Genomic DNA, 27396 nt, shown 5'->3' on the forward strand with positions numbered 1-27396 from the left:
TTATATATATGGATGTAATTGCATTGTGTGTCCCTTTGACCTTCCATCAGAACAATAGAGGGTTTTTTTAGGTTTTTTTAGTGTTTGTTCCATTATGGGGATGAATTTTTTTTATCAAAAAACCCTTTTTCTACTCATTTTAAATCCAGAGCGATAAACTTGGTAATGTCTGATAACAGATAGGCATTCATTTTGTGACTTCAAAACCCCAAAATTAAAAAGTTGCCAGAGTGACATTTTTATGAATATTGAACTAGGTAAAAATGAACACATTTTATATTTATGTCAATTGTTTAAACACTAGAATATGTAGTAGCACAGAAGACACAGCATATATTTTATTACTTTCTAAGCTTTTGTGTGAAAGTAATAATAGTTCTTTGTTCGTGCCTACATACAGCACTTGAGAGATTACATTTCCATTTTAAATGTATTTATTTATAATCTTCTCACTCACTTCGGCTTAACAATCATAAACAACAAAATGTGCTACTCCTTAGACCAGCTTTAACTTTTGTATACTTGAATTTCTGTAAGATATTTATCCTTTTTAAAGAAAATTGATTATAGTATCCTAATATACTTTAGATATTTACATAATATCATAGCAAGAGCAAATCACTCAAAAACTCAAACCCATCCTTGGGCATTGTTTAGAAAAGAAACCAGACGATGAACAATGTACTTGTCAACAATTTGGAGTATTATTATATATAATCTAAAATGTATAAGTTAATTACAAAACACTTATAGATTTTCTTAAAACTGTAAGTAACATTCATGACAGTAGATTTGATTAACAATAATCTATGGATAAAGTTAATTAAACAAACTTTTTTTAACTTACCTAGCACATCCCTATTTCTACAGCTTAATAATAGAAACATTACTACTCTAATGTATTTTAGCATAATTTCAGTACCGTGCTGTCAGTTTATAACTGCCCCCATCCATAAGTAAGCAGGTAAAATGTAATGATTTCACCTAAAAATCACTATGTATATGCATCAAAATAAAATACAAGTTTGTGCTATCATTTGCACTGTACCGAAATTGATGACTGTCATTTAAATAAAGACATTATTTGCAGGCTCATCATTCTGCCTTGAGTGATAAAGAAGAAGAAATGCTATACTGATTCCCTGAAAATATTTCAAACTTAACTCACTGTAAAGCTCTTTAGCATTAAGCACACTGAAAATGTTCATTTCTAATCTTTATAAAGTTAAAAATGCTTAAATTCAAAGAACTGGTGAGGTAGATAAGAGAATATATTAAGAGAAATATAAGAATGGGGAAACCTACTTCCTAGATTTATAGAGTCTTCCATACAAACTGTGCAAGCACCATTCCTTGTTTCCTTTCTCTCCAATCCAACTTCAGTTTTTAAATTGGAAGATTTTTATAATATAGGTATCTATTGTTGCAGAACATTCTGAACTCTAATGGGTCAAGAAAATAATTTCCCCTGGCAGCACGCTTTCAGGAAAGCATAAATTTGGGTTCTTTGATAAAAATCTCATTCATTTCTTACCCTGTTTGCCTCCCTCCTCTCCCATACATGTTGACCTGGTTTAAATAAACCATTTGTCTGATGGGCTGAGGAAACCAGAACGTGAAGTGTATTTTTGTACCTGTCAAAATCATTTTCTCATAGGAACACATTAATGGTACATCTATCAGCTCCACTAGGCTGCCTCAGGCAATGACCTATACTCAGTGCTTCAGAAAAATGTAGCAGTTATAATCAACTGAAAAAAGAATTAAGCCACAGGGGAAAACTACATCTGAATTCAACTGTTGCCTTGGTTTTGCCCTATTATGAGACTTTATATGCTTCATGTTTTGTGTGCCATGGTAAGCCTAAACATAGAGGCATTTAAAGAGTCTGTACTTGTCACTTAATGCCAGCCTTGCTGTTTTGGTACTTTCACATTACTACACATCTGACTTAAACACAGTGATTTTCATTTCAATGCAGTTTTATCCTGTGCCTGTCTCAGCCATCAGTGAAATCGTGAATGCATAAATGATGTGCATTACTATCTCAGGATTTATAATATTACCAAATAATGCATTGATGAGCTCTCACTAGAACATCAATCTTGCCAAGTAAGCTACTAGAAGGGGGAAATAATTCACCAGATAGATAGCAATGTAAACATTAACTATAATACATGACATTTGTACATAGTTTCTATTAGAAGCAGAAATGGTGGGATACTTAATTTAGGGACAATTAAAAGGATAGCACATTTTTTAAATTACAAGAATTGTTTTAAGCAATAAAGCAGTGCTTTAGATCAGATAGTTCCCCATGCTTTGAGTTTCACAATAAAGATGAAATAAATTGATCTGATATTAATTTTCTTTCTTTTTTTTTTTTTTTGAGACGGAGTCTCGCTCTGTCGCCCGGGCTGGAGTGCAGTGGCCGGATCTCAGCTCACTGCAAGCTCCGCCTCCCGGGTTCACGCCATTCTCCTGCCTCAGCCTCCCGAGTGAGTAGTTGGGACTACAGGCGCCCGCCACCTCGCCCGGCTAATTTTTTTTTTTGTATTTTTAGTAGAGATGGGGTTTCACCATGTTAGCCAGGATGGTCTCGATCTCCTGATCTCGTGATCCGCCCGTCTCGGCCTCCCAAAGTGCTGGGATTACAGGCTTGAGCCACCGCGCCCGGCCTAATTTTCTAATTTCAAAAAATAATGGCTTCTATCTTTTCATTTCCCACACCCCAGTCTTTAAGCATACACTACAGTTGAAGCTTTTAGGGACTTAAATGTTCCTTTATCATTGTACCTGATACAGTGACACGATACAGAGACCTACTGAGCTTGCTGGATCTGCAGAAATTTTCTTCATTTTAGCCTGTCTCATCAAATTTATAAATATTTGCTTGCCCTCACTCCTTAGCAATAACTGTCTTGCAGTCACAGATAAGGCACAGGGATATTACTTCCAGTCCTACGCCTCTCGATTCCCCCTCATCCCTTTGTCCTATGTATATGATCTTATCAGAATCAGATTTTCTAAACATAAGCGTGGTGACAAACCAGGCTAATTTCTTTTTTCAAAAACCCGCTTTCATCTTTCCATTTTATCTATATTTTTTCATTTTTATTGTACCTAAACCCTCTTATATGTAGCATAGTTACTCTGTGGATTACTCTTTCTTCCAGATTTTAAAGAGATTAGTTCAACTTATTTTGCATTTAAGGCATACATAATTCAATGTATTCAAACAAATGCAGCAGTAATTTTCCACATATTAATATATAGAAACGGACTATTAAAAATATCAATGACCAAAAGGTACTGTATTCTTTTTAAAAAGATTTATTTGCTTTAATACTATGCTACATTCTATAGTTAAGTGATCTCTACAAATACCAAATCCTAAAAACACACGTTTTTCATTTTGCTATGTTAGTTTTGTTTAACTGTCCTATTCTTTTAATAAGCTACTTATTTGTAACTGGAAAATTGCCAAGTAATTAGCATGTTTTTCATATTCTTAATTCCATAAAATAGTTCAATTAAAGCCATATTCACACTGATTTTATTTCTTCTGTTTTCAATGTAGTGTACATAGTAAAGTATACAACATATGTGAAGCTCTATACCTTTTTGGGTGAAACTCTCAAGTCAAGATTTAAATATATTTAAAAAGTAGTTATGTGTTTAAAGGAGGTTTACCAGAAGTTCTCTAAAAATTAAAATTATCAATATAGATATTGAGGGACAATCTGTATCAAGTGATTCAGAGAGGTAATATTTTTCAGAACTTGTAAAATGAAAGAGTTTGTTCTCTGGAACAGAACTCTATTTTTAGAGATGGGATGAATGAAGCATGGCAACATGGCATTCCTAGTGGATTCTATACTTGAGGGTTTGGAATCCAAGTACTCATCTGTCCTGGAAGGACATATAATCATTGCAGTTTTCTAATATGAGGATTCTGTTGCCAGAAGTAATTTGTCATTGCCTAAATACACACACATACACCAATCTTTATATCATGAGATATTTTTTCAAGTGTTAATAGCATAAAAACATTACAAAAAATACTAAAAGATGTCAATTTCCCGTCTTGATATTTATCAACATTTGAACATAAGTTACCGGCCAGGTGCGACGGCTCACGCCTGTAATCCTAGCACTTTGGAAGGCCGAGGCGGTGGATTACCTGAGCTCAGGAGTTCGAGACCAGCCTGGCCAACATGGTGAAACCCTGTCTCTACTAAAAAATACAAAAATTAGCTGGGTGTGGTGGTGGGTACCTGTAATCACAGGTACTTGGGAGACTGAGACAGGAGAATTGCTTGAACCTGGGAGGCAGAGGTTGCAGTGAGCCAAGATCATGCCACTACACTCCAGTCTGGGTGACAGAGCGAGACTCCATCTGTCCACTCAAAAAAAAAATGAATATAGTTACCATAAAATATCTTTTTCTTTGGTGTTCAAGTATACAAATCAGTGATTATGTGGTTTATTAGTTAGGCTTATTGATTACTTATTTCCGAACTTATGAAATCAAAAATTTGAATCGCACTTTTATTCATTTCTTTCTTTGTCTGCCTGAATAATTTGTCTTTGCCCAGGTATTGAAGTTATATGTTGGTTAGTAAAGAACTGCCTCTTGTTGAATTCTATATTTTGGTAAACAAAGGAAGCTCAATGTAAATAAATGTAAGCCTCACACAAAGACATAAGTCTGAATGAGGTCTTCATTTTTTCTTTTTTTTTGGGGATTCAGATACAAAATTGCAGCCCCTTGTTGTTGAAAACAAATGCAGTTGCACCAGACAAGATTCAGGCTTTTTTTTTTTTTTTTTTTTTTCCGATGGAGGCTCACTGCAACCTCTGCCTCCCAGGTCTGAGCAATTCTCGTGCCTCAGACCTGTTAGTAGCTGGGACTACAGGCATGTGCTGCCATGCCCAGCTAATTTTTGTATTTTTAGTAGACACAGGGTTTCACCATGTTGGCCAGGCTGGTCCTGAACTCCTGATCTCATATATTGAACTTTATGATCAGGTGATCCACCTGCCTCAAGCTCCCAAAATGCTGGGATTACAGTCTTAACCATGGCACCTGGCCAAGGCTTTTCTATCTTATTAAACATATCTTTTGGAGACATTTGAGTTCACTTAGATATATTCTCACATTAAAAATGTATGTGTGAATGAAAAATTTAATGCAAATGTAGATAACAAGAAAAAGGACCTGGGTAAATTAAGTAGTGAGAGTAACGTATTAATAGATAGAGCTCAAGTAGACAGAAGTAATTTACAAATATAAATAAGTTTCTTGGCTGGAGTCAAGGGGATTAGAATGACCAACTCCCTAAAACGCAAAATTGGAAAATAGGAATCACTTCTCTTTGAAGTTCAATATATGTTGTATTTGAAAATTTTTTCATAAAAAGTCTAAAAATGTTTCAATCAACCTAGAGTTTGATTCTTGTGTTAGGGATATTTGATTTATAAGCTATACCAGGTTTTGCCTCTGTCTTTGGTGTTCAATTACTGACTTGATATGGACTGTATTTTTGTATATTTCTTACTAGAATCATGTATACTAAAATTTGGGGGCATGGAAAAAGAAAAAATAAAATAACAGTCAGACATGGTGGCTCACACCTGTAATCTCAGCACTTTAGGAGGCTGAGGCAGTAGGAGTGCTTGAGGTCAAGAGTTTGAGACCAGCCTGGGCAACATAACGAGACCCCATCTTAAACATTTTTTTTTTAATCATCTGGACATGGTGGCATGCACCTGTAGTCCCAGCTACTCAGGAGGCTTGAGCCCAAGAGTTGTAGGTTACAGTGAGCTATGATCATGTCACTGCACTCCAGTCTGGACAACACAGCAAGACCCTGTCTCTAAAAAAAAACTTAAAAAAAAATAAAACAACAACCCTCCTTGTTTGTTATAACTAAAATACAGTATTAAAAGGAATTTTACAAACTTGAAGTAAAATCTTAGCTTTTTTAAAGTTTACCACGAATGTGATATAAAATATGATTTTAAACAATGAAGTCTCTTCATCGCAGTCTACATTGAAAAAAACAGTAATAGATCACTATTTAAGCAGTTGAGTATGGTAACTGTTATGGCAAGAGGTTTGGGCTTCTTCAGATATGACTTTTAAATGTCTATCATTTCCATGATTTCCTTAAACAGTGTTAAAAGGCAGTTTTCCAATTTGAAAAGAGTAATATTACTATTATGTTACTCTATGGCAAATGGGAGTTAGAGAGCAATGGAAAGATACAAAAACGCTTTATTCTTATCTTGGTTCAGTGAATATTAACATGCTGTTCCCTTCTTTCCTGTATTTAATTTTATTTTAATTTCCTCCAGAGATCAAAAATAGCAGTGTATGAAAAGATGTGGACCTACATGCGATCAGCAGAGCCATCAGTGTTCACTAGGACTACAGCTGAGGGAGTAGCTCGTGTCCGCAAATCCAAGGGCAAATTTGCCTTTCTCCTGGAGTCCACTATGAATGAATACATTGAGCAGCGAAAGCCATGTGACACGATGAAAGTGGGAGGAAATCTGGATTCCAAAGGCTATGGAGTAGCAACGCCCAAGGGTTCCTCATTAAGGTGGGTGGAATAGTATAACAATATAACATGTGTTGTTATAGTATTCCACCTTCCCTGATGTGCCTGAGAGAATTATTTTGTTTTGTGTGTGAACATGGTATGTTTGTTTGTTTGTTTTCTTTTTCTCCATTTCATATATTTTGGTCAACAATCAGGTAATTTTTTTTAATTTTGGGATAATTAATCCTCGTTCACATATATCTTTGAAGGCCATATAAAAACCAAACTGGTTGAACACTAGCTGCTTCCAGTGGGCCTAAGGCATGGGTAGCATATGCTTCTTTATATCTCATCAAATTTTTTTGGCCACCAGTATCTACACTATCATCATGTCAGTGATAATTCTACATTTTATCATTTTCTTTTTTAATTATGCCTGGCCACTAGTCTCTGAGTAAGAAGAAATTAACCTCTTTCCAGCAAACCACTTTTTTTTCCATTTCAATATTTTATTTATTATGGCATCTTTCTATTTTAGATTATCTTGAGGTTGTTTTCATGCTAAGTTTGAAATCACATCTATTTATAAAAGCAATCGTAGTCAGAGGAAAAAATGAGCTCTGGTTTTATAGTGCTTACTCAAGTCACACTCCTGCCTATTTTAAAGGGAGTGTGGTGTAAGTAAGATCTGTAAAATTAGACCCAATGGCATTCCAAAAATGCTTACAGATAGACTCCTGAAATGAGCAAACCATTACACGTGTGGATTAAGTGAGACTTTCATTCTTATGGAAATATTGGTTAAATCTGCCCTTTTCATCCTTTTGGTCCTGGACATAGAAAATTCACATGTTTATGTCCAGGAGGCAGAATTTCCTCTTTTCCTTAAGCAATAAAGGCTGCTGTTGAATTAATGGGGCTGGATCCCATCAAAAGCGATGATCGACAAATTACTCTGGTCTCAGTGCTGCTTAGGAGAAATATATACAAAGCACAGATTCAAGAGGAAATCAGGATCTTTGCCAAAGGACTTAACCAAGAACCTGATCTTAAAAAGTGATGCCTCTGGTAAGCCACTGAAAAGTGAAGGTAATGAGACCTGCACTGTTGCCTAGTACAAATGAAAGCAATATAAATATTATAATTGTTTTCATTGGTTTCAAAAGGGTAACTGCAATGTGCTTTGATATGTGTGTTGGGTTGGGAAGGGTTGAAAGAGATGTAAGAAACAAACATCAGTAATGGAAAAGGTTGTGTTAAAGCAATATATTGTGTTTGCAAGCAACACTGTAATAATTAGTGAGGGGTTTTATGGTATGTTACAAAAGTGCAATATTAAAAGAGATAAAACAAAACTAGCCAGTAAAGACAAATATGGTTATGGACTGGAAATTTTGAAGTCAGGCTTCATGTATGGAACATACATTCCATATGAAACTGAAGAAATGTGCAGGGAGAAAGCCAAACAAATAAATTATCCGTAATATATTCTACCCAAAAACAATTTCAACCATTCAGAAACTTAAACTGGCATCAGGTTGTTTCATCTTTGAGGGTTTATTTTGTATGATGCAATATGAAGAATATGTAATTTCAATGAGGCCAAGTAGTAAAGAAATCTCTGTTGAAGGCATGGTTTTGAGAGCACCTTAGCGTAAATAATTTTTTTAAAATAGGAGGGGAGAATGCAATGGTGGTTGATATGTAGATCAGTGTTCAGACTATTGATTACATTCACTGGATGTCTCTCTTGCACTTAATTAATTCTCTGTGGATATAGCTGCCTTGTCCTCTGTCTTGTGTCTACTGATAAAGTCAAGCTTCAGGGACTGAATTTGGCCTTCAGTGACGGGTTCGCCTGACTCCCATTAATGGCAAGAGAGTTCCCTCTTAAATGTGCCACTTTGTCAAATCCACACTACAGGGATTGTTTGGGGAAAAGCTGAAGGGCTTCATCTGTCCAGAACTGTATAATAATCACCCATTGGCTTCCCCCTCTTTTCCTGTCCTTCCCTGGACCTTGTTAATGAGGCAATTGTTAAATTAAGCTTCCTGGATGGAGAGTTTGTTTATGCACTTTGTTTTATATATGCCACAATTTCCTGAGCAAGCTGGCTCCTGCATGCCAAAACCACAGTCATTTTGTCCTGTCTTTGAGAACACTGGAAGGGCACTGAAGGCTGACCAGCATGCACCTCACCCCACCTCCTCTCTGTCTCATCCTCAGCCATCTAAGCGGGAGACTCATCAGGCTTAAATTCTCATTCTTATCCGACTAGGATTCTCTGTTTCAAATGAGACAAACTAATGCAGAGATGGACTAATAGTCATCTTCTGTATAAATGATTTAGTTTGTAGAAGCAAATTCAAAATAATTGTATTCATCAGAGCAAGGTCAAGAGGACATACCTGTATCAAATTCTTTGAAACCTTTCTGTCTTATTCAGTTCCGTAGAGACTTAAGTCTGTTTTCCTATACAATCTATCTTTTTAAAATCAGGTCTTTAGGTTAATAGTTCTGGATGTAGTGAGACTTTTGTATTGCATTGTCATTAACAATGGCTTTCTCACAAACTCTGCTATTCAGATTCATTAGGCAACGTGAGACTTTAAGCAAAAGAAAACAGTAATCTGTCCTATTTACATTTAAACAGAGAATGCAGATAAATGACTAGTTATGTTCCATTGGTCTAGGGAGTTTTAAATTTCCAGGTCTTGCTGTTTGTTTAAAGTGCTTCAGAAAAAAAGTCACAGAAAAGAGGAGAGAGTTTGATGTATAATCAGAATTGAAAATTGGGACCTGGGTCTTTAATGCAGACTTTAAAACAAATGCAATAAGGATCACTGCAAAGAGTAGATCTGTAACTGGACTGAAAAATACCACAGCACTGATGACTAGCACCTGTCTTTACAGTGGAGAATGATTTACAGAGCTCTTTACTGTTCCAAGACTTTATTTCAGACTAGTGTTTGCTGGACATAAAGCAATTAAGTTTAAAACCATTGATCTATCACTTACTAATAACAATGGCCAGAAATTGTTGGTTTATTGTATTTTGATATAGATTCTCCAATTCTCAAGTGACAGAACAATGCCAGGTACACTGATCTGGAATCTTTTTTTCACATGCAGAGTACAATTTATACTTCTATCAGTGCCATGGTTTTCTTTCTCCTCCCTTTCCCAGTCCCCTTGGCAATCCAAAACAATTGTGAAAATCTTTCTCTGGTTGAGAAATGTCCAAAGGTTGTTTTAAAATATACACTTTCGATGGCACTGCAATGGAATGTAAAGTTTAGAAGAAAGAGGAAGTACATTTATTTTGACTTTACTCTCAATACTATCAACACTATCAATTTTAATATACAAATTGATTATAGTATAGACATCTACTATACTATAGTATTTATGGCACAACAAAGTTGCATACGTTACTGTCAAAATACTATCAACTTTGCCACGGTATCCATACTAACTGGTTACTAGACTATTGATTTTACTTTGTAATAAATAAACCTGTTAAAGGTTCTTTCGAGTGAACCATCATTCAGTTGATATGGATTTACTATTAAGAAGCTGTTAGATAAGACTATCCCTTTTAAAGATATTCATAGTGTCTGGTGTCTGTAAATACCTCCAGACAACAAAGCGGTGGGTCATATCCGAACACTTCCTCTGGACCTTAGAACGATTTGTATACTTGACCCTAATGTTTGAAGCCAAGTTAAAAACTCTAGTCACCTATACTTTTATTATTCAACAGTGGTCATTCCCATTCAGACTTTGCCTCCTCTAAAGATGTTTGTGGAACTGTGTCTAAAGTAAAACAAATGTTCTGTCACTGAAAAAAAAAAAGGGATGCTTTAAAGGAAAGCAGTTCCAATAGAACTTGTATCTGGGAGGGGTGAGACCTGGAAAAAATGAGGCCCAGTTGTACTTGGCAATGCCAAGTTGCAGGAACCCATGGCAACCGGAACCGATCCATTGAAACCAAGCACATCACACTTAGGTTACAACAGGAAACTCAGAGCCCCACAGCAATAGCACAGCAGGGGGAGGAAGTACTCAGCATGAGAATTAGAATACCACATCTCTCATTGGACTTTTCCTTTCAGCATTGAACAAAACTACTGGCCTCATAAGACACTTGGCCTTAGCCTAGATCTACATTGGAATGAGTAGAGTTCTATGTAGGTCAAATTATGTTTCTTCCACTTTGGAGAATTTGCTAGGGCAGGTGTATTAAACTTAGTATGAAAATTCATGTGTGAAAAATGTATTATCCTAAGGAGCAACTTTCACATATAAAATTTGTGGGATATATACTTCAGTTCAGGAGTACTTAGAAGGTTTATGAAGTACTTAGAAGGTTTAGGAAAAAGGAGTTTGCTGGATATGTTATGTGAGAATATTATTTTAGTCTTTTTTTGGTATTAGAAACAAGTCAACTGTTAGTATTAAAGTAGATACTAGAAAAACTTAAGTGTACAGAAGTCTAAAGCTGAGTACTGAGTATATTTGGCCTTAAATGAAGAAACTTTTAACATGCCTTGTGAAAATGAGTTGCAGTGGGTTGGTACACAAATACATTTTTTTAATTTTAACTATTATGAAAAGAGATATATATTTGCTTATGAATACCCTTCATTTTTAGTGCCATATTTAAAGATGCTATAGATAACTTATTTTTTCTAATCCCATTATATTTTGAGATACAGTCTGTCAGGCTAAGGAGTAGACAAACACACACAACAAAAATCATTTGCATCTCTCAACATATACACACACACAAACACACATAAATCTTTTCTGAGATATGCTTAAAAGAACTACCTAGTTTGCTATTAAATATACTGCTATTGTGTGTACCAAGTATTTTGCATTTACAAACTAAGACATCACATGGTGAAGGTATCAATGCTACTTGTGTCCCAGGGAAAAATAATTGCACAGTAGAATCTATATACTTCATTCCTCTCTTTCCAGATGTTCACTACACTAGGAAGGATGAAACTTACCAGGGCCATTTTAAATTCTAAATTTTTCATTTAAATCCTTCCTATTTAATTAAAAGATAACTAAAATTACAACTCCTCATAAAGAAGGAAACAAAGGTTGCCTTTTTTCTAAATTTCTTTAAGACTCACAAGGCATTATACATGTTTGTGATTCTTCCCATTAGTTTTTAAAAAATGCTAAAATGATTTGCCCTCAATCATTTGACAGTTCATTCAACAAATGACTCCTGCGTGGGGTCCAACCGATAATTTATCAGGTATGTTTTAAGTTGTTCATTCTTGAGGTACTTTATAGCAGCCTGAGTAGGCAACACCAAGTTGAAAAGTTTCTATATTCAAGGGTTAGCCTTTTGCTCTCCTTACCACTACACTTAGAGGTTGTATTTTAGTAAGTTTCCTGAGAAAATGAGTAATTTATGGCCATTTTAGTTTCTACCACTTCAAAAGGGATCAAATTTGACAAGATGAAACTGCTACCAAAATGTTTGGCAGTTTACTTATGAAGTTTGATGAGAAAGCGAAGGCTAGCTCTCAATTCCGACAATTCTAAAAGCCAGAATTGCAATCTGTTGTTCTTGAGCCCCACACAATTGTCTTACAGACAAAGCCTATGAATATAAAGATGATAGCATATTCAGATCAAAGGTAAAGCATTAATGTATGCATAGGGTTAGCGTGTGAAGCGGAACGCTTGCTCACCCTTAGAAGTAACCAAAGTAGATATGAATGCATGAAGCTTCCATGCTATTCCCTTTCTATTGAATTGGCCTTGATTTCCTCATTCTAAGCATTATCTGGACCTATATTTAAATTCATCAAGAAAGAGATTGTTTTGTTTCTGCTGTGCATACAATAGATTCTGACCATGGCAGCAAAGTCACTCTTCAGCCCTGTCTATACTGAATTATTAAAGAAAATATGTCAGATTAATTACTCTCCACTATAGGATCTCAGGTTATAGGATCATGGCTTCTATAAAGTGGCTTACATTCAGTTCATGAGTGGCTCTCAATTTATCTTCAGAACGGCAGCAGAAGTCAACTGACATATTTCTATTGTTGTTGTTGTTCACACATCATTTGTGTTGGGTTCTATTCTCTAAATTGATGTTCCTAAAGGAAAGAGTGCCAGGAAGAAGGCACCCTAGGTGGCCTCAGCACAGGCTGAGCAGAGGGAGGAACCGTTACCTTCTTCTGAGAGACCTTAACTCTTACATTAACTCTTACAACTCTGAACAGTCCAAGAAGGGAAGCATTATAATCACACTGCAGTGGATTCCTCCCCTTATGATCCCAGGGCCCTGTTAGATGAGAGCCTGGTGGTAGAGTACGGAGGGACTGAAGAATAGAGGAAGGGGCCAGGTACAGTGGCTCACCCTTGTAATCCCAGCACTTCGGGAGGCCGAGGAGGGTGGATCAGTTAAGGTCAGGAGTTCAAGACCAGCTTGGGCAACATGGTGAAACTCTGACTCTACAAAAAATACAAAAATTAGCCAGGCGTGGTGGCACACCTGTAGTCCCAGCTACTCAGGAGGCTGAGGCAGGAAAATCACTTGAATCCAGGAGGTGGAGGTTGCAGTGAGCCGAGATTGCGCCACTACACTCCAGCTTGGGCAACACAAGATCACGCCATTGTATTCCAGCCTGAGCAACATAGCAAGACCCCATCTCAAAAAAATAAAAATAAAAAATAGAGGGAGGAAATGGCTCTTTATATTTGCAATAGGTAGACATGTGGAGAATATTTTAGACAAACACATGCAGGCACACAACACAGAGCTTTAGAGAGAGTTATGGTAATCAGGTTTACCATAAAAATCCAAAATGCCTATAATACAATACTAAAAATAGCTCACTTTATTGTGGATATATAATCTACCTTTCAGTGAAGAATTCTATATGATGCTGCTTTAATGCAGTTTTATGCTAATGATAAACATTTACTTAGTACATCAAAGTAAATAATGGTTTTCTACAAAACTGAAAATGTACTCCTTTGTTTCAGCAAAGCATATGGGAAAGCACTCATCCACAACTTTAGGTGTCATTAGCTTCCTTTTGTCTCTAAAGATAGCATCAATCACTATGGGGCTAGTTTACAATTCTCATTTAATAAAAAAAAAGATAAAATAGTTTGGCAGTCATTTAGAATGAGCTGGAGAATAGCAATGACTCTGGTTTAGAATTATATTCCATTTTAATTTCACTAAAAATTAAAAACTGTAGCTCATTTATTTTAATGTTTGTTCCTCTCCAAAATAATCATTTAACTCTGTTTCTAAATGAAATAACATACATCTGAGATATTTGACACAAATATACAGTATCATACACCACCTGACAACATCTGAATTGAAAATGCCATTCAGGTCTTCAAAAAATCTAACTCTAGTCCTGAGCCTTCTCAGAAACAGGCATAATGTTGGTTATGAGAAGATTTTGTAAATAATTTTTATATTCACAGAAGTTAGAAATATTGTGAAAATATTGTTTATCCTCCCTAGCATCCAAAAAGTCTTTTTTTATGATTGAATGTGGTTTCTTTTAAATGGACAAATTTCATATTTATGAAAATCTAAAAATATTTGTTAACAGATGTCCACAGAATGAAATATACTTTGAAAAAGTTTGCGAAGCCATTTGAATACTTACCTTTAACATCACACAATTCAAAAACAAAGAAAATTTAAAGGCACAACAACATCCCTAGTATCTAACTCCACCTTTCAACATACACAATACTGAAGTGTTAGAGAAAACTATCATTTTAAATACCATCAATCACACAAAGTCATATTATATCCTGTTGAAGTAAACTAGATTTTACTGAGCTTTCTTTATTTTTTTTTTTAATTCTGGGATACTCAATGAAGAAGTTGACCCACAGATACATTTTTACAGAAATATTAAAAATTCAATCAGTTTTCTTTAAGTGCTAAATATTTGGGAGTTAGCCAGAATAAGAATTCAATTGCAGTCAATCAAACAAATGTGACACAAACAGCTTCCCACTTTCAAAGGCAATATGAGAGTATATAGCCCCCTTTCTATTGTTGCTTCCCTACACAGAGGCCTATATAAAAACTGGCAAAAGCTACCAACAGGGCCTCTGCTATTGTAGAACAGTGATTGTTTTGTATTTGGTCCTGATAGATATGCGGCTTCTGAATATTTCTTTTTGAAATAGTAACAGGCCAAAATCCTATTAGTAACTAAGAAAAGACATCATCAGTCCTAGTCCCTAAATTCTCATCTCTTCAGACATTTGCAACTAGAACCACACACACACAAAAAAAAATCATAAAAGCATTATCAGCAAGTATAGCTATTTTGCATTGCTAGTGCCTTTAGCATAAAAAGTAAATTTTTTCTGAAAAAGTATGAGTAAATTTAAAATGAAACCATGTATCGAGAGTCCTAAGACAGTCCCCTAACCTTTGGCTTATATTTGAAGCTAGCCAGAGGTAAATAGAATTGAATAGGATCCAGGAAAAGTTGACTTCAGATTGTCTCCCAGAGGAAAAAGGGCATAGGACTAAAAAAAAAAAAAAAAAATAGTTGCTTTCTACTAAGTGATACAGTAATAATATTGTATAAGCCATAGAATTAGTTAAATATGTCATTTAATTTTCTTTCCAAATTGTCCACTTTTAAAAGATTATGCTTAAATTTAGCTCATATAAACACCAAAAATTACACAGCAGCATATTTACGTGAAACAATAATAGTACAGTTCAGCATTATAGTTTTTGAACCACTTCCACATACATACATATTTTCACTTGCTGTGTTAAACCCTCTTATGATGTCGTTTGATTATAGAGGAAGGCACTGTATAATAGACTTACGTGACTTGCCCACAGTCCTACAGCTAAGACTAGAAGTGAGATCTTCTGACAATCTCCGGTGCTCTTAGGAGAAAAGAACAAAAAAGGACATTTTAGTATAAACATAGATTCACTCTGAAAACTTACTAAACGGTTTTTTGTGACGCTTTCATGCTGCAGTTTTAGCAACACATAAATTCAAGGCATAGTGAAAATATCCACATAGAGCTCAACTTCCATAAATTTTAGCTTATTTTAAAAACCAGATAAACTCTTGTTGAGTTGAAAAAATTATGTACCTTTCAGGTCAACATAAAAATTTTACAACTAAAACTGCTTCCCAAAAATGTGGGGAAATTGGCTTATGATCCCTGACATCCGACTTGTTCAAGTAAAAGTAGAGGAGATTTTTCACATCTCTTGGACAGGAAACAATGATGTGACATCTCTATTTCCTTCCCACTTTGAGAGTCTGAAATTCTGAGTATTACCCTAGGTCCTCTTAAGGAAAACAACAAAATTCTCATACCTCTTTGAAGCTGCAGACACTTAATAAGACTGAGAAAAAATTCACTCTCAGAACTTCTATAAAAGCTCAGCTGTTTTGGAATTTAAGTAAGTCACTTCTTTAGTAAATAGCTGCTTTTATTGCAGCCTGTCTTCGTTGTGAAATGGAAAACTACTTAAGGAAAGCACTCCTCTGTAAGAACCAACATAGCTAGAAATAAATGCAGGTCTTATATGCCTGTTAAAACAGACATTGAAAATTGTATGCTGACTTCAAATGTTTGGCACGGTACAAATCTGACAAAATTCATTGGATTATATAAAAGGGGGAATAAAACAGCAAAAGTGAAGCACAGGCCTATAAAAGGACTTGTTTTGATTTTTTTAGAATAAAACTTCTATTTCCATATCTAGATATGATTTTAAAAATTGATCCACATAATGTGGTAGCCTGTGGTGTTTCAATATGAAATACCTGAGAGGGTGATTACTAAGGGCATCATAATAACCCGAACAACTTCAGCACTACCTAATTTTTTTTCATTTTTCTCCTCATCACAAATAGCAATCACTTTATGTCCTGAAGCATGAAGACTTCACAGCCACTGTAATTTTACCCAATCCAGGCAGTATACCTATAGTTATTCTTATTCATAGATTCCCAGATCATTTCTAGATATAAAGATATTGTCTTCAAAACTCTGTCGCATAAGGGACTACCATGGATGAAATAGGTGTTTCATACAATACAATTTACTTTTTCCCCCCATTTTAAGCACAGCTTTACCATCTCTGCAGGTATTTGTTTCAGAAAAACAGGAAATTCCTCTCTCTCTCTCTCTCTCTCTCTCTTTCTCTCTCTCTCTCTATATATATAGGAATTTATAGTGTTTCATAGATAAAAGGGCTGGTTTGTCAAAATAGCCGTTTTAGAATATTTATTAAAAACAATGAATGAAGTTAGATTACCAAGGAAGAACACAAAGGAACCCACATATATTATAGTTAGAGGAATTACATCATGCCATATTTATATCATGAAACTTTAAGACGATTAAAGTTCACAGGATAAATCTAACACTAAATAAATGGTAATAGTAGTAGATGGAGACAAGATATCATTGTACAACATAGAATCTGCCATAAAGTGTTTTTTCCCTGCACATTTTCATAATGGCTGTTAGAATAATGATTACAACATCCCTCATCTTTATGTCTCTGGAATATACTTTGACAAACTGCGGTTCCAAAGTACATCCATTATCTCACCTGATGTCATTTTACTTGATGAAGAATTTTAATAAGTTACCCAAAGTTAAATAACAATAGCACATGATCTTGTATGGGTTCAGGCTCATTCTTGGTCTCCACTCTCCTTCATGTCTCACAGAATCCAATCAATTGTCTGGTATTTGTTTTTTATGGGAGCCAATCACCCACCATCTCTGAAATTATGCCAAAGGGTAACTAGGACCTGATTCTAAGCTCTGTTAATTAGACAGTAGCCTCAACAGAGATAAAGTAATTCAAATAAGAAAACACCATATCAGAGACTACATAAATGAAAACAATAAAAAGGAAATAAAAATTTAATAATGACTATGTACCACACCCATGTATACTGGAACTTGATTCCCCTAACTCCTTGTAGTTGTGTAGTTGTTGCTTTTATCTTCATCTGGACAGATGCTGCTGCTGCAACTCAGGTTAAATAGCTGATGAGTGACAGAAGTAGAACTGGAGCCCATTACTATCTAGGTCCCAAGTCCATGAGCCTCTCACTATGTTGCCTTGTTTCTCTCCAAAGTCACGGAATCCTACTTAGAGACAAATTAAGAAAAAAAAAAAAAATCCCATCCTTATTCATCCTGCCATTTCCCACTGTGAAAAAATACAAGCACATAGTGTCGGATAATATCCATTTCCCAGATGTTTTTCCAGCTCTCCCATCTAATGACTGTTTAATTCTTTTTTTATTTTCACAATAATTATTGTTCATATCAGATTTAGTATTGCTTCAATCATGGTGCTGCTTGTAGCACTATCATTTTACTCTCAAAAAACAAAAGAAGGTCAGGGAGATGAGCTGAGAACACCCCAGCATACCCCTTCTTCCTAAGAAACTCCAGGTGCTCACCATGATGCACCCTCCATTATTCACTCCAGCTGACAAAAATTACCCAAGCAATGCCCTTCTGTGAACTTCTACTCTAAGCCAATTTCAAGGTATTAGAGCTGTCTGGCAAGACAGACTGAAGGGTAGACAATATTTTTTTCCTCTTACACAGATAATGTTCGTTCCCCTTTGGCTTAATTCTTAAAATGGGTTTTAAATTCAATTCAGTGAAAGCCCCAGTATATCAGACATTTGATAGTGTCTTGTGAGACCTGAGGAAAGGGTTGACCAGAACTGAACTTGACTTTAATACAAGACCATGTTCTATTTTTGTTTAACTTTGGGTATTTCTCCCCTAGGAGGAGGACAGAGGAGAACTAACCAGCTCCAGGACTAAGGTAAGAGGGGAGTTTTCTTTCAAAAGAATGGCTTCCATCCATTTGAAGGAAACCCCTCCCCCACCTGTTTTTAATCCCTTTTTCTTTATACATTTATATTTTTTAACCCACCAGCATAAGGAAACCAGCTTGCCACTTGTGCATAATAGTCATTTGAACATTCACTTGCAAATGGTATAGCAGGAAAAAATAGAAACTTTCACAAAAGTCATATCAGTCATATGCTAATGCATTTATGTTTTCTGTCATCATTAAATATTAGTACCAGTCTTCCATTAAGGCTTAGATACTTGCATAGGCCGTAGAAAATTTTTATCAGCTGTTAATTTCTCTATTTGGAGAATATATGTAGTTACTATCAGTCAAACCATAGTGGTCACAAAAATATCAAAACTAAAATCCAAAGCATTTTTGTACAGAAATATATCATTAAGACAAAATTAATAAAATTAATCACTAATATGATTTTAATGATATATATTTGGAAATATGATCAGTCTGGACTTTTGGGTTGAAGCTATACAAACTTAATGAGATTTTTAAGGTGCCATAGGAAAACTGTGGTTAGAAAAATAGGAGGAAAGGGAGGAAATATTTTGTTGAGCAGCCTCTCTCCATGCTTATACACCCTCTTCCCAGACCTCTTGTATATTTATTTTAATGGTTTTCACTATAACCTCTCACTTTTTGTGTTGCTGTCCATAGAAATCATTAATATTTCCTGACTTCGGTATTCTCTTTCAAATTGGTCTTTCCATAGAGCAAAACCAAGAGGAGAAACAAGTGAGAGAATTTAAAGGGTTGGTACAGTGGCTCACACCTGTAATCCCAGCACTTTGAGAGGCCAAGGCAGGTGGATTTCTTTAGCCAAGGAGATTGAGACCGGCCTAGGCAACATGGCAAAACCCCGTCTCTACAAAAAAAATAGAAAAATATTAGCTGGGCTTGATGGTGCATGCCCGTTGTCCTAGCTACCCAGGAGGGAGGATTGCTTGAGCCTGGGAGGTAGAGGTTTCAGTGAGTCGTGATCATGCCACTGCACTCCAGCCTGGGTGACACAGCCAGACCCTGTCTCAAAAAAAAAATAAATAAAAGTTAAGTTAAAAAATAAAAACATCTAGAAGTTGAGCTAGAAAAAGAAAAATAGACCATATGGATTATGAAAGGCACCAGCTTCTAGATCCTATTCAGCAATAATTATTTGTTATCATTTTCCGCCAGAGAAGCTAGATCTTGTGTGATTCAAGTAGATTTTAGGAAAGTTTTAAGATCAGGTAACAGAGTCACTTGGGGCTCAAGAAGAAGAAACTTTTAGGAAAGGAGAAAAAAAAATGTACCAAAAAACTGAGAATTCAGGCAGTTTGTTGCAAAAAATAAAGAGTCATCATCTTTCAGTAATACAGGTCTACCATTTTGCTACAAATGTGTTTAGAAGCCTTGCATAGCCTTAAAGTTGGATTGTTAGAGCATGTAATGAAAGAAAATCCTTTCCAAAGGATATGTTTTTGTTAGAGGCTATTGTTTTCTGAGCAGGAACAATAGTGGCCATGTGATTAGGAACTTACATGAAAAGACACATACAAAATAAGAAATTCATGTTAACATCAAAACATAATATCTATTTATGTAGATAAGTATATTATAATGGTTATCAAATCCAGAAACTTAAGCATTAAACTTTTAGAACATGGCATATTTTGTTGACTGATTGTCTGATAAAACCTAATTTTGACTTTCTCACTCACTGACTTCTTTAATGAAAAGTACAGGATATAGTTGAATCACATATTTATTCTTAATTTATTCATCCTGAATTTTAAGATCCAGACACACGGACTCTCCACTGAAGCAGTCACACAAAAGAAGGAAATTGTCACAACATTGTCAGTGAACTCTTTATATGTTAGAATTTGATGTTTACATGGACATTTGTTATATCAGGAAGATTTGTTGTACTTTGAATTCTTATAAAATACTTCATAGAAATCTCACTCAGGGAAACAATTGGTAGTAGTTCTACAGTGACTTAGCTCTTTTGGATAGCAGAACATTGAAATGAAAGCACCATTTTTCTATTTTGTTGCTTAGTAAAGTGAAAAACATTGACTTATAGTACTTTCACTCAATTTATTAAGTATATTTAAAATAGTTCATGAAAGTGTCCAAACTAATAGCTTAAGATACCCAACTTCTGACAAGTAGCAAATAACTGAACGACCATGTAATATGTGTAATACATCCTAGTATTAACACCAATAGAAGCAATGTAGGTGAGACTATGTTAAGAATTTAAACTTTTTGTCACATTTTGAAATTTGAGTTGTTTAAAAAACGGGCATTAGAATATATTTCTATTTTTAAATATGACTATGAGCCCTGTTGCTTTCAAAATAAGCTGCTTTGTATCTTCACTTAGAATCTCATAAACTTAAAATATTTAAAGACTCATGGATTTAGAATCCTTAAGCTTCAACTATTTTCAGAGAGTAACAGAAAAGCTACATATTCTCATAGATGTGAGTCCCCATGTATCTGAACTTTTAATAAAAAGCTCAGCTTCCTTTCATTAGCTTGTAATCTCTGTTTCTGTAAGAAGTACTCTTAGTTTGTAATCCCTATTTCTATAAGCAGCACTGTTTTTACTAAAGTTTCTTCTCTAATTTGTGTTGCTCTCCAGCCTAAACAAAATCCAGGCCAAAAGCTCTGATAGGTGAAGCAAGATCACTTAAAACACATTTTAAGTGATAAGAGCAATATCCAAATGCTGGCCTCCTGCTAAGGAACCTGAAATCTTAAATGAAAGAAGAAAGTGGGAACTTTTTATTTTTAAATTTTCACTCTCAAGAATTTAATGGAAAATTTATAGTCTTTGTATGTGAAGTTTAAATAGATTCATTTAGTGAGTTAAATACATATTAAAATATGCAGTGAAATAAATCTTAAACCAGAGTTGACACTTAATATCTGTTGGTAATAAATGTAATTTTTAATTTTTAAAATAAAGATAAATCATGTTATTCTAAGAAGTAAATTTAGTAACAGAATAATTTTCTTCCTTTTTTTTTTTTTTTTTTTGGAGATGGAGTCTTGCTTTGTCGCCAGGCAGGAGTGCAGTGACGTGATCTTGGCTCACTGCAACCTCCGCCTCCCAGGTGCAAGTGATTCTCCTGCCTCAGTCCCCTGAGTAGCTGGGACTACAGGTGTCTGCCACCATGCCGAGCTAATTTTTTGTATTTTTAGTAGAGACAGGATTTCCCCATATTGGCCAGGATGGTCTCGATCTCTTGACCTCGTGACCTGCCCACCTTGGCCTCCCTAATTGCTGGGATTACAAGCGTGAGCCACCATGCCCAGCCAACAGAATAATTTTCTAAAAGTGATGTGCTTTCTTGGCTAAACTTGAATAGAATTGCTTTATAAAAATCCATTATGGACAAGTTTTATCTTGAAGTTTAGTTAGGAGTATCGCATTTCCCTTGATATTAACAACAAAGTTGCATTTGATTTTATCATTTAGTGTTCCTTCCTTGTCTGGCTGCATAAAGTGAATTGGCAACCAGTTTATTTTAGCTGTCTATAATTTCACTGAAATATCTTCTAAGATTATTTTGTTTATACAGTGGAACAAATTGTCAGCCATTATTCATAAAGATAGCTAGTGTCAATAATATTTTTATGTCTACTTGCCAACATTTAATAGACAGTTTTGAAGTGTTTTGTTTTAAAACACACTTCATATCAGGACTTCCCAAAATTCATTAGTTGCCATAGTTGAAGGATTCCCTTTCATTGCCCAGAACACTATTCTTTTATTTTAATGGGTTGCTTGCAAAATAGCACGAGGTTATATCACTTCTTCTGTAGTTATTGCGTAACAACTATAAGTATTGCCCTGTATTAGGACTGAAAATAGTATAAAGTACCCTAAGACACAGTTGTTACCCTCCAAGAGAAAGAAAATATTTACATAGATCATGTTGTAAAGTAATGTGTGACTCAAAGCAAATGTGAGTACTCAAATACTAGATCTTATCATTTAAAGAAGAAAGAGATAAACAGCATCTGCAGTATCTGGGAAACACCTCATAAAGAAGACTCAGATGTATTAGTTTATAACTATTAGCAAATGAATACGTAAGTCAGTGAGTGATTACTGGAAAATGTTAAGAAATTCAGAAAGACTAAGAGAAGGAGAAAAAGGAATTCCTGGTGAATGTTCTGAGTTTGGAGTCAATTTTGAATAAAATATAGTTAGGACAATAAGAAAACTAACTTGGCTGAAGGCAGAGAGAATCGACTTGGAGGATTAGTTTGATTAAGAGACTTGACTTCTGTGTTAGACAAACCCAGCTTCCTGTTCCACTTTTGCCACTTACTACCCAATCAACTTTAGGCCTCACTATCCTCATCTGTAAAATGGAGATGTAATCCTACCATATGGGATGGTCGTAAAGATTCAATGACAATAATAAGAACTTCACACAGTGTCTGGCTAAATAAAATATAATACAGTTATCATTTAAAAGTGTATGTAAGCTAAATTGTTGAGAAACCTTGAATGTCAGAAAAGTTAGAATAGTATCTTGGAGGCAATCATGAATTCCTGAAGATTTTTGATAAGGCGTTCTAAAGAAGCAGAGAAGCAAAGTTATTCTGACTCTGGGTAGCAGAGGATGGATTGAGAAAGCCAGTGGATCTGGTCTTGGGTGATAAAGCCTTCAACTAAAGTGATGCCAGTTGAATACAAATGAAAATATAAATATGAGAGTCACTTGTCATAGAAACAGTTCTTAATGGATAATTGGCTAGAGGAAAGGAAGGGAAATGAAAATTCAAAGATGAGACTGAGTTTTTGTGGTTGGGCCTTGTTATTTTGGCATTCATTTTTATAGTTCTATTTCTTCTGTGTAGAATCTCCTAAGCTATGATACTGAAGCTTCTATATGGTACTGTTCTTGGGACCCAAGATTACATATCTCAAAAGATTAGAACTTAAATCAATAAGAACTTTGTATGTGTGAAAAAAAAGACATTTTATCTTTGGAAGAAAATCCTACCATCTAGTTAAATCAAGTCATTTCATATAGATTACTGGTAATGCTTTTCAAAGAAAATTATCTGCTATCCTTCCTTCTTGGGTATTTAGGATGTATCTGTTCAGTTGACAAGACCACCTGCCTTTCAAGTTTTTTCTCAGCTCAAGGAGTATTTAGCCTAAGAGGATTGAAATTGCCATCTTACAATGGCTTCCAAAACTTAATCAGGCATAGACCCCACCAAGCCTGACAAACTTCTCAGGAAAAAGAAAATTTCCCACAGAGAGCCATAGAAGGATGAATATAGTTTAGCTACACAGGGAAGAGTCATGATAGGAAATAAAAGGTATCCTGGTACTGTAGGAAGAGCACTGGACCAGAAGGCAGAAGACCTGCACCCCAGCTGGGCTTTGATGGACAAGTCACCTAGTTTTCATTAGGCCCCAGGGTCTGCATCCTGGGACCTAATGAGAAGGTTGGGCATAACCTCTTACCTATGTTTTGATTCAAAAATTCTGGGATTCTAAGGCTTTAAAGCAGTTGATGAAGTTTTTTAGTAGTCAGCAAAGGATGGGAAAAGTAAAGATGATCTGTGGACCATGGAATGGAATTCTGGAAATCACATAAGGAGATGAAGAAATCAAGAGTCAGAGACAGTGGGGCAGTCCACACAGCAAATCACGGTCCAAGCAGGGCATCTGCATGAAAGACACAGTACTGTTGAACAGTTCACATGCTGTTTATGTAGCAGAGACCAGTTCCTACATTTTAAAATTGTATTTTACTTACTTTAAAGTAAATTTACTTTAGAATAATAATAACCACAACTTGAAAAATGAATGCTATTCAGAGATAACTTGAAGCACTTCATTAGCTAGCCCTGGTCTCATTTGAAACAAAACTGTCATATGTATAATTTGAGCACAGTGATAATAACAAGGGAGTGGCCTGAGGCAGGGACTTTACTGAGTATAGTCTCAAACAGCACCCTGAGGCCACCACAAATAAATAAAATTTGTGGTATGAAATATGAATAGTTGATATTTTCTCAATATTATATAACTAAAAGCATCTTTCCACTGTTTTTTAAAAATTTTTATTGGCTTCACATTCAGTATTTAAAAATGGGAGTGGGTGTGGTGGCTCATGCCTGTAATCCCAGGCAAGTGGATTGCTTCAGCCCAGAAGTTCAAGACCAGCACGGGCAACATGGCAAAACCACATTTCTACAAAACATACAAAAGCTAGCTGGGTATGGTGGTGTGCACTTGCAGTCAATCTTAGCTACTTAGGAGGCTGAGGTGGGAGGATCACCTGAGCCTGGGGAGGTCAAGGCTGCAGTGAGCCATAATCATGCCACTTCACTCCAGCCTGGGCAACAGAGTGAGACCCTGTCTCAAAACATAAAAATAATAAAAAATGAAAATGTTCTGCATATGATGTAGTTGTACAACGATCATAGATTGAGGCTAGTACCTTGGAAATCCCTTCTCAATAAATCAGTCTTAAAACCTCTGCTCTATTAAAATTCTGAGCCACCGGGTGTCATAGAAATGTTTTTATTTCTCTTACCTTTAATAGACAGACTTAGAAGTCATCACTATTTTTAAAATAAATGTTATTTGAATTTAGAAGATATATCTTTTTAATCTGTGTTCAAGTTGCCCTTCCAAGGTCTGTGAACCCCTGAAATTATATATCAGTCTGGGGTTTTGTAAGTTTGTGCATCTCTTCCTGAGAAAGTATTTGTAGTTTCATGGAATTCCAAAAGAAATCCATGACCCAAAGTAAGTAAGAAAATTCTACTCTGTGACCTAAAATTGACAAAATCAAGAAGCTAAGCTTTGTGAAATATTTGTAAATATTACCTAAAAAATACTCAACACTAAAAATATAATTAAAATTTGCATTGATCACAATCCCTAGCTAATGCTCTGTCTGAGTTACTGGGAGACATCCTCACAAAAATCACAAAGCTCCTTCAAAGAATCACATTCCTCAGACCCATGTCTCAACTAGAAATTAATCATGCAAATTCCAATGAACATGCAATTTATAGACAATTGCTGGAAGCCAGACAAGTATCTGTTTAACATGTTCAGCTCTCCTTGACTCAACTTGGAATATGAAATACAAAGGTTTCCACACTAACTTAATTATATATGTGTCATCCAAAACTCAAAGCAAAGACACTAAATCCTTCCTTATCAAAGTAGTTTTCAAGTGCTCATTGCAAATCATGCTGGGTCTGAATTGTCTTTCCACTTACAAAATTTTTTCTCTCCTTATTTTAATATTAAATTCCTGATCAATAGTACCATTTAATGCAAATCTTACTTGTCATTGCTTAGGCAAACTGGAGTAAAAACTCAATCTTTTCTAAAAACTTTTTGCATATATACGTAGAGCAATCTAGCCCAAATTCTGCCTTTGGAAATGAGTGCACAAATCCAATGAAGAAAAAGAGCCTTATGCTTATCTACTGGAAGGAATAATTTGGAAAGAAAAGTAATAGCACAGCTACAAGTTAAATTGAAAACTTAGTGGAGCATTGATAATGCTGAAAACTGGCTACTCTTCGAGGCCTAAATAGTTGATAAAGGGTAGAATTGTGACTGCAAAAGCCTTTCCTTAAAATTAGACATATTTAGTTCTTAACTCTTCATCATTTGACAGCCTATTGATTCTTATTTACTTTTTGTGTTTTCTTGATTAATAAAATAGTCATTTGTTCTCAGTAGGTCATTAATTGACTTTACACAGAGTTATGGGGTTTGTTGTAAATTCTCAGCTTTTTTGCAAACTTGCTCCATTCACCTTTATTTGGAGGACATCATTAATTCAACTTCAAAAGTAAATCCTATGTGATACTTGCTTCTCTCTACCTATTTCATCTTGTTATACGGAATATGCATAGAATTTTTGTGAAAATACTGACAATGCAGCTATCATTTAATAACAGAATGAATAGTCTATGTAGAGTTGGTTATTCATATTTCATGAAATTACTATTTTCTTATTAGCATGGTTCTTGGAAAACTATAGCACCTATATATGTATATACATACACACACACATACATACACACACCACACACACACACACACACACACACACACACATTTGCTGCTCACGAAGCTTAAATCAAATGAGTTTTCCAATCTGGAATTTTAGTTTGATTTCAAGAAAGGTATAAAATAAATATGTAACATGATAGAATATAAAAATAAATCGTATTTTTTTAAGTCCTACAAATAAATCCACAAAAAGATTTTTTCTTAGGGTCTCTAATACTTGTTAGAGAAAGAACATAGTTGCTAGCCATAAATCTCTTTTTCTGAAAACAGAGATATAAGCTTTTTCTTTTTTTGTAAATAGCCCACTAAGCAGGACTCAAGCCTATTCAGTCACATTCATTTAATTCAGCCTAAGGGAAAAGACTCACCTTGTCTATATAAATATGTGTGAAACAGCAAGTCTTCTCCCTAGGTCCCTAAGAGTTCTATTAACCTCCTGTAGCTCCTATTCGATGAGGTATGTCTGCTAATTGATGCATTACTCATACTTCTCTGCCTGACCTGTTCCCATCAAATAAAGTAGAGCCCTTATAGAAGTCAAATACATCACATGTCCTCCAGCCTGTGACTAGAGGGACAAAACCAACTGAACCAAAGCAAACCACATAATCAGGAACAATAAATGTTTTTCTAAGAACTTTAAGAAAACACCTAATTTATACCTCAAATTTTATTTAATCCAAAATAGAGTATTTTTTTTTGGCTTGAATAAAACAATTCCATTAGGTATTACATTACAAAATAACTGAAAGCTTTGTTTGTTTTTTACTAATTAATACAGTATCACTTCCCACTGCCCAGAAAATTGTGGGTGTGTGGGGAGGCATAAAGAACAAATGCAATTTAAGTTCATCATAATCTTACACCCA

The 27396-nt window shown here is 35.2% G+C and overlaps 1 protein-coding gene across 5 annotated transcripts in view; it reads left to right on the plus strand.

The window, feature by feature from the left end:
- GRIA4 (glutamate ionotropic receptor AMPA type subunit 4) overlaps positions 1–27396 on the plus strand; it is a 384842-nt gene that overhangs the window by 328166 nt on the left and 29280 nt on the right. For all 5 annotated transcript variants that reach the window (XM_033205053.1, XM_033205052.1, XM_033205056.1 and 2 more), the window contains exon 14: positions 6361–6608. In XM_033205053.1, the coding sequence (XP_033060944.1) occupies positions 6361–6608 (248 nt within the window). The remainder of the gene's footprint in view (positions 1–6360; positions 6609–27396) is intronic.

This window comes from Trachypithecus francoisi, unplaced genomic scaffold (assembly GCF_009764315.1).
Source record: "Trachypithecus francoisi isolate TF-2019V2 unplaced genomic scaffold, Tfra_2.0 Lachesis_group8, whole genome shotgun sequence".
NCBI lineage: Eukaryota > Metazoa > Chordata > Mammalia > Primates > Cercopithecidae > Trachypithecus > Trachypithecus francoisi.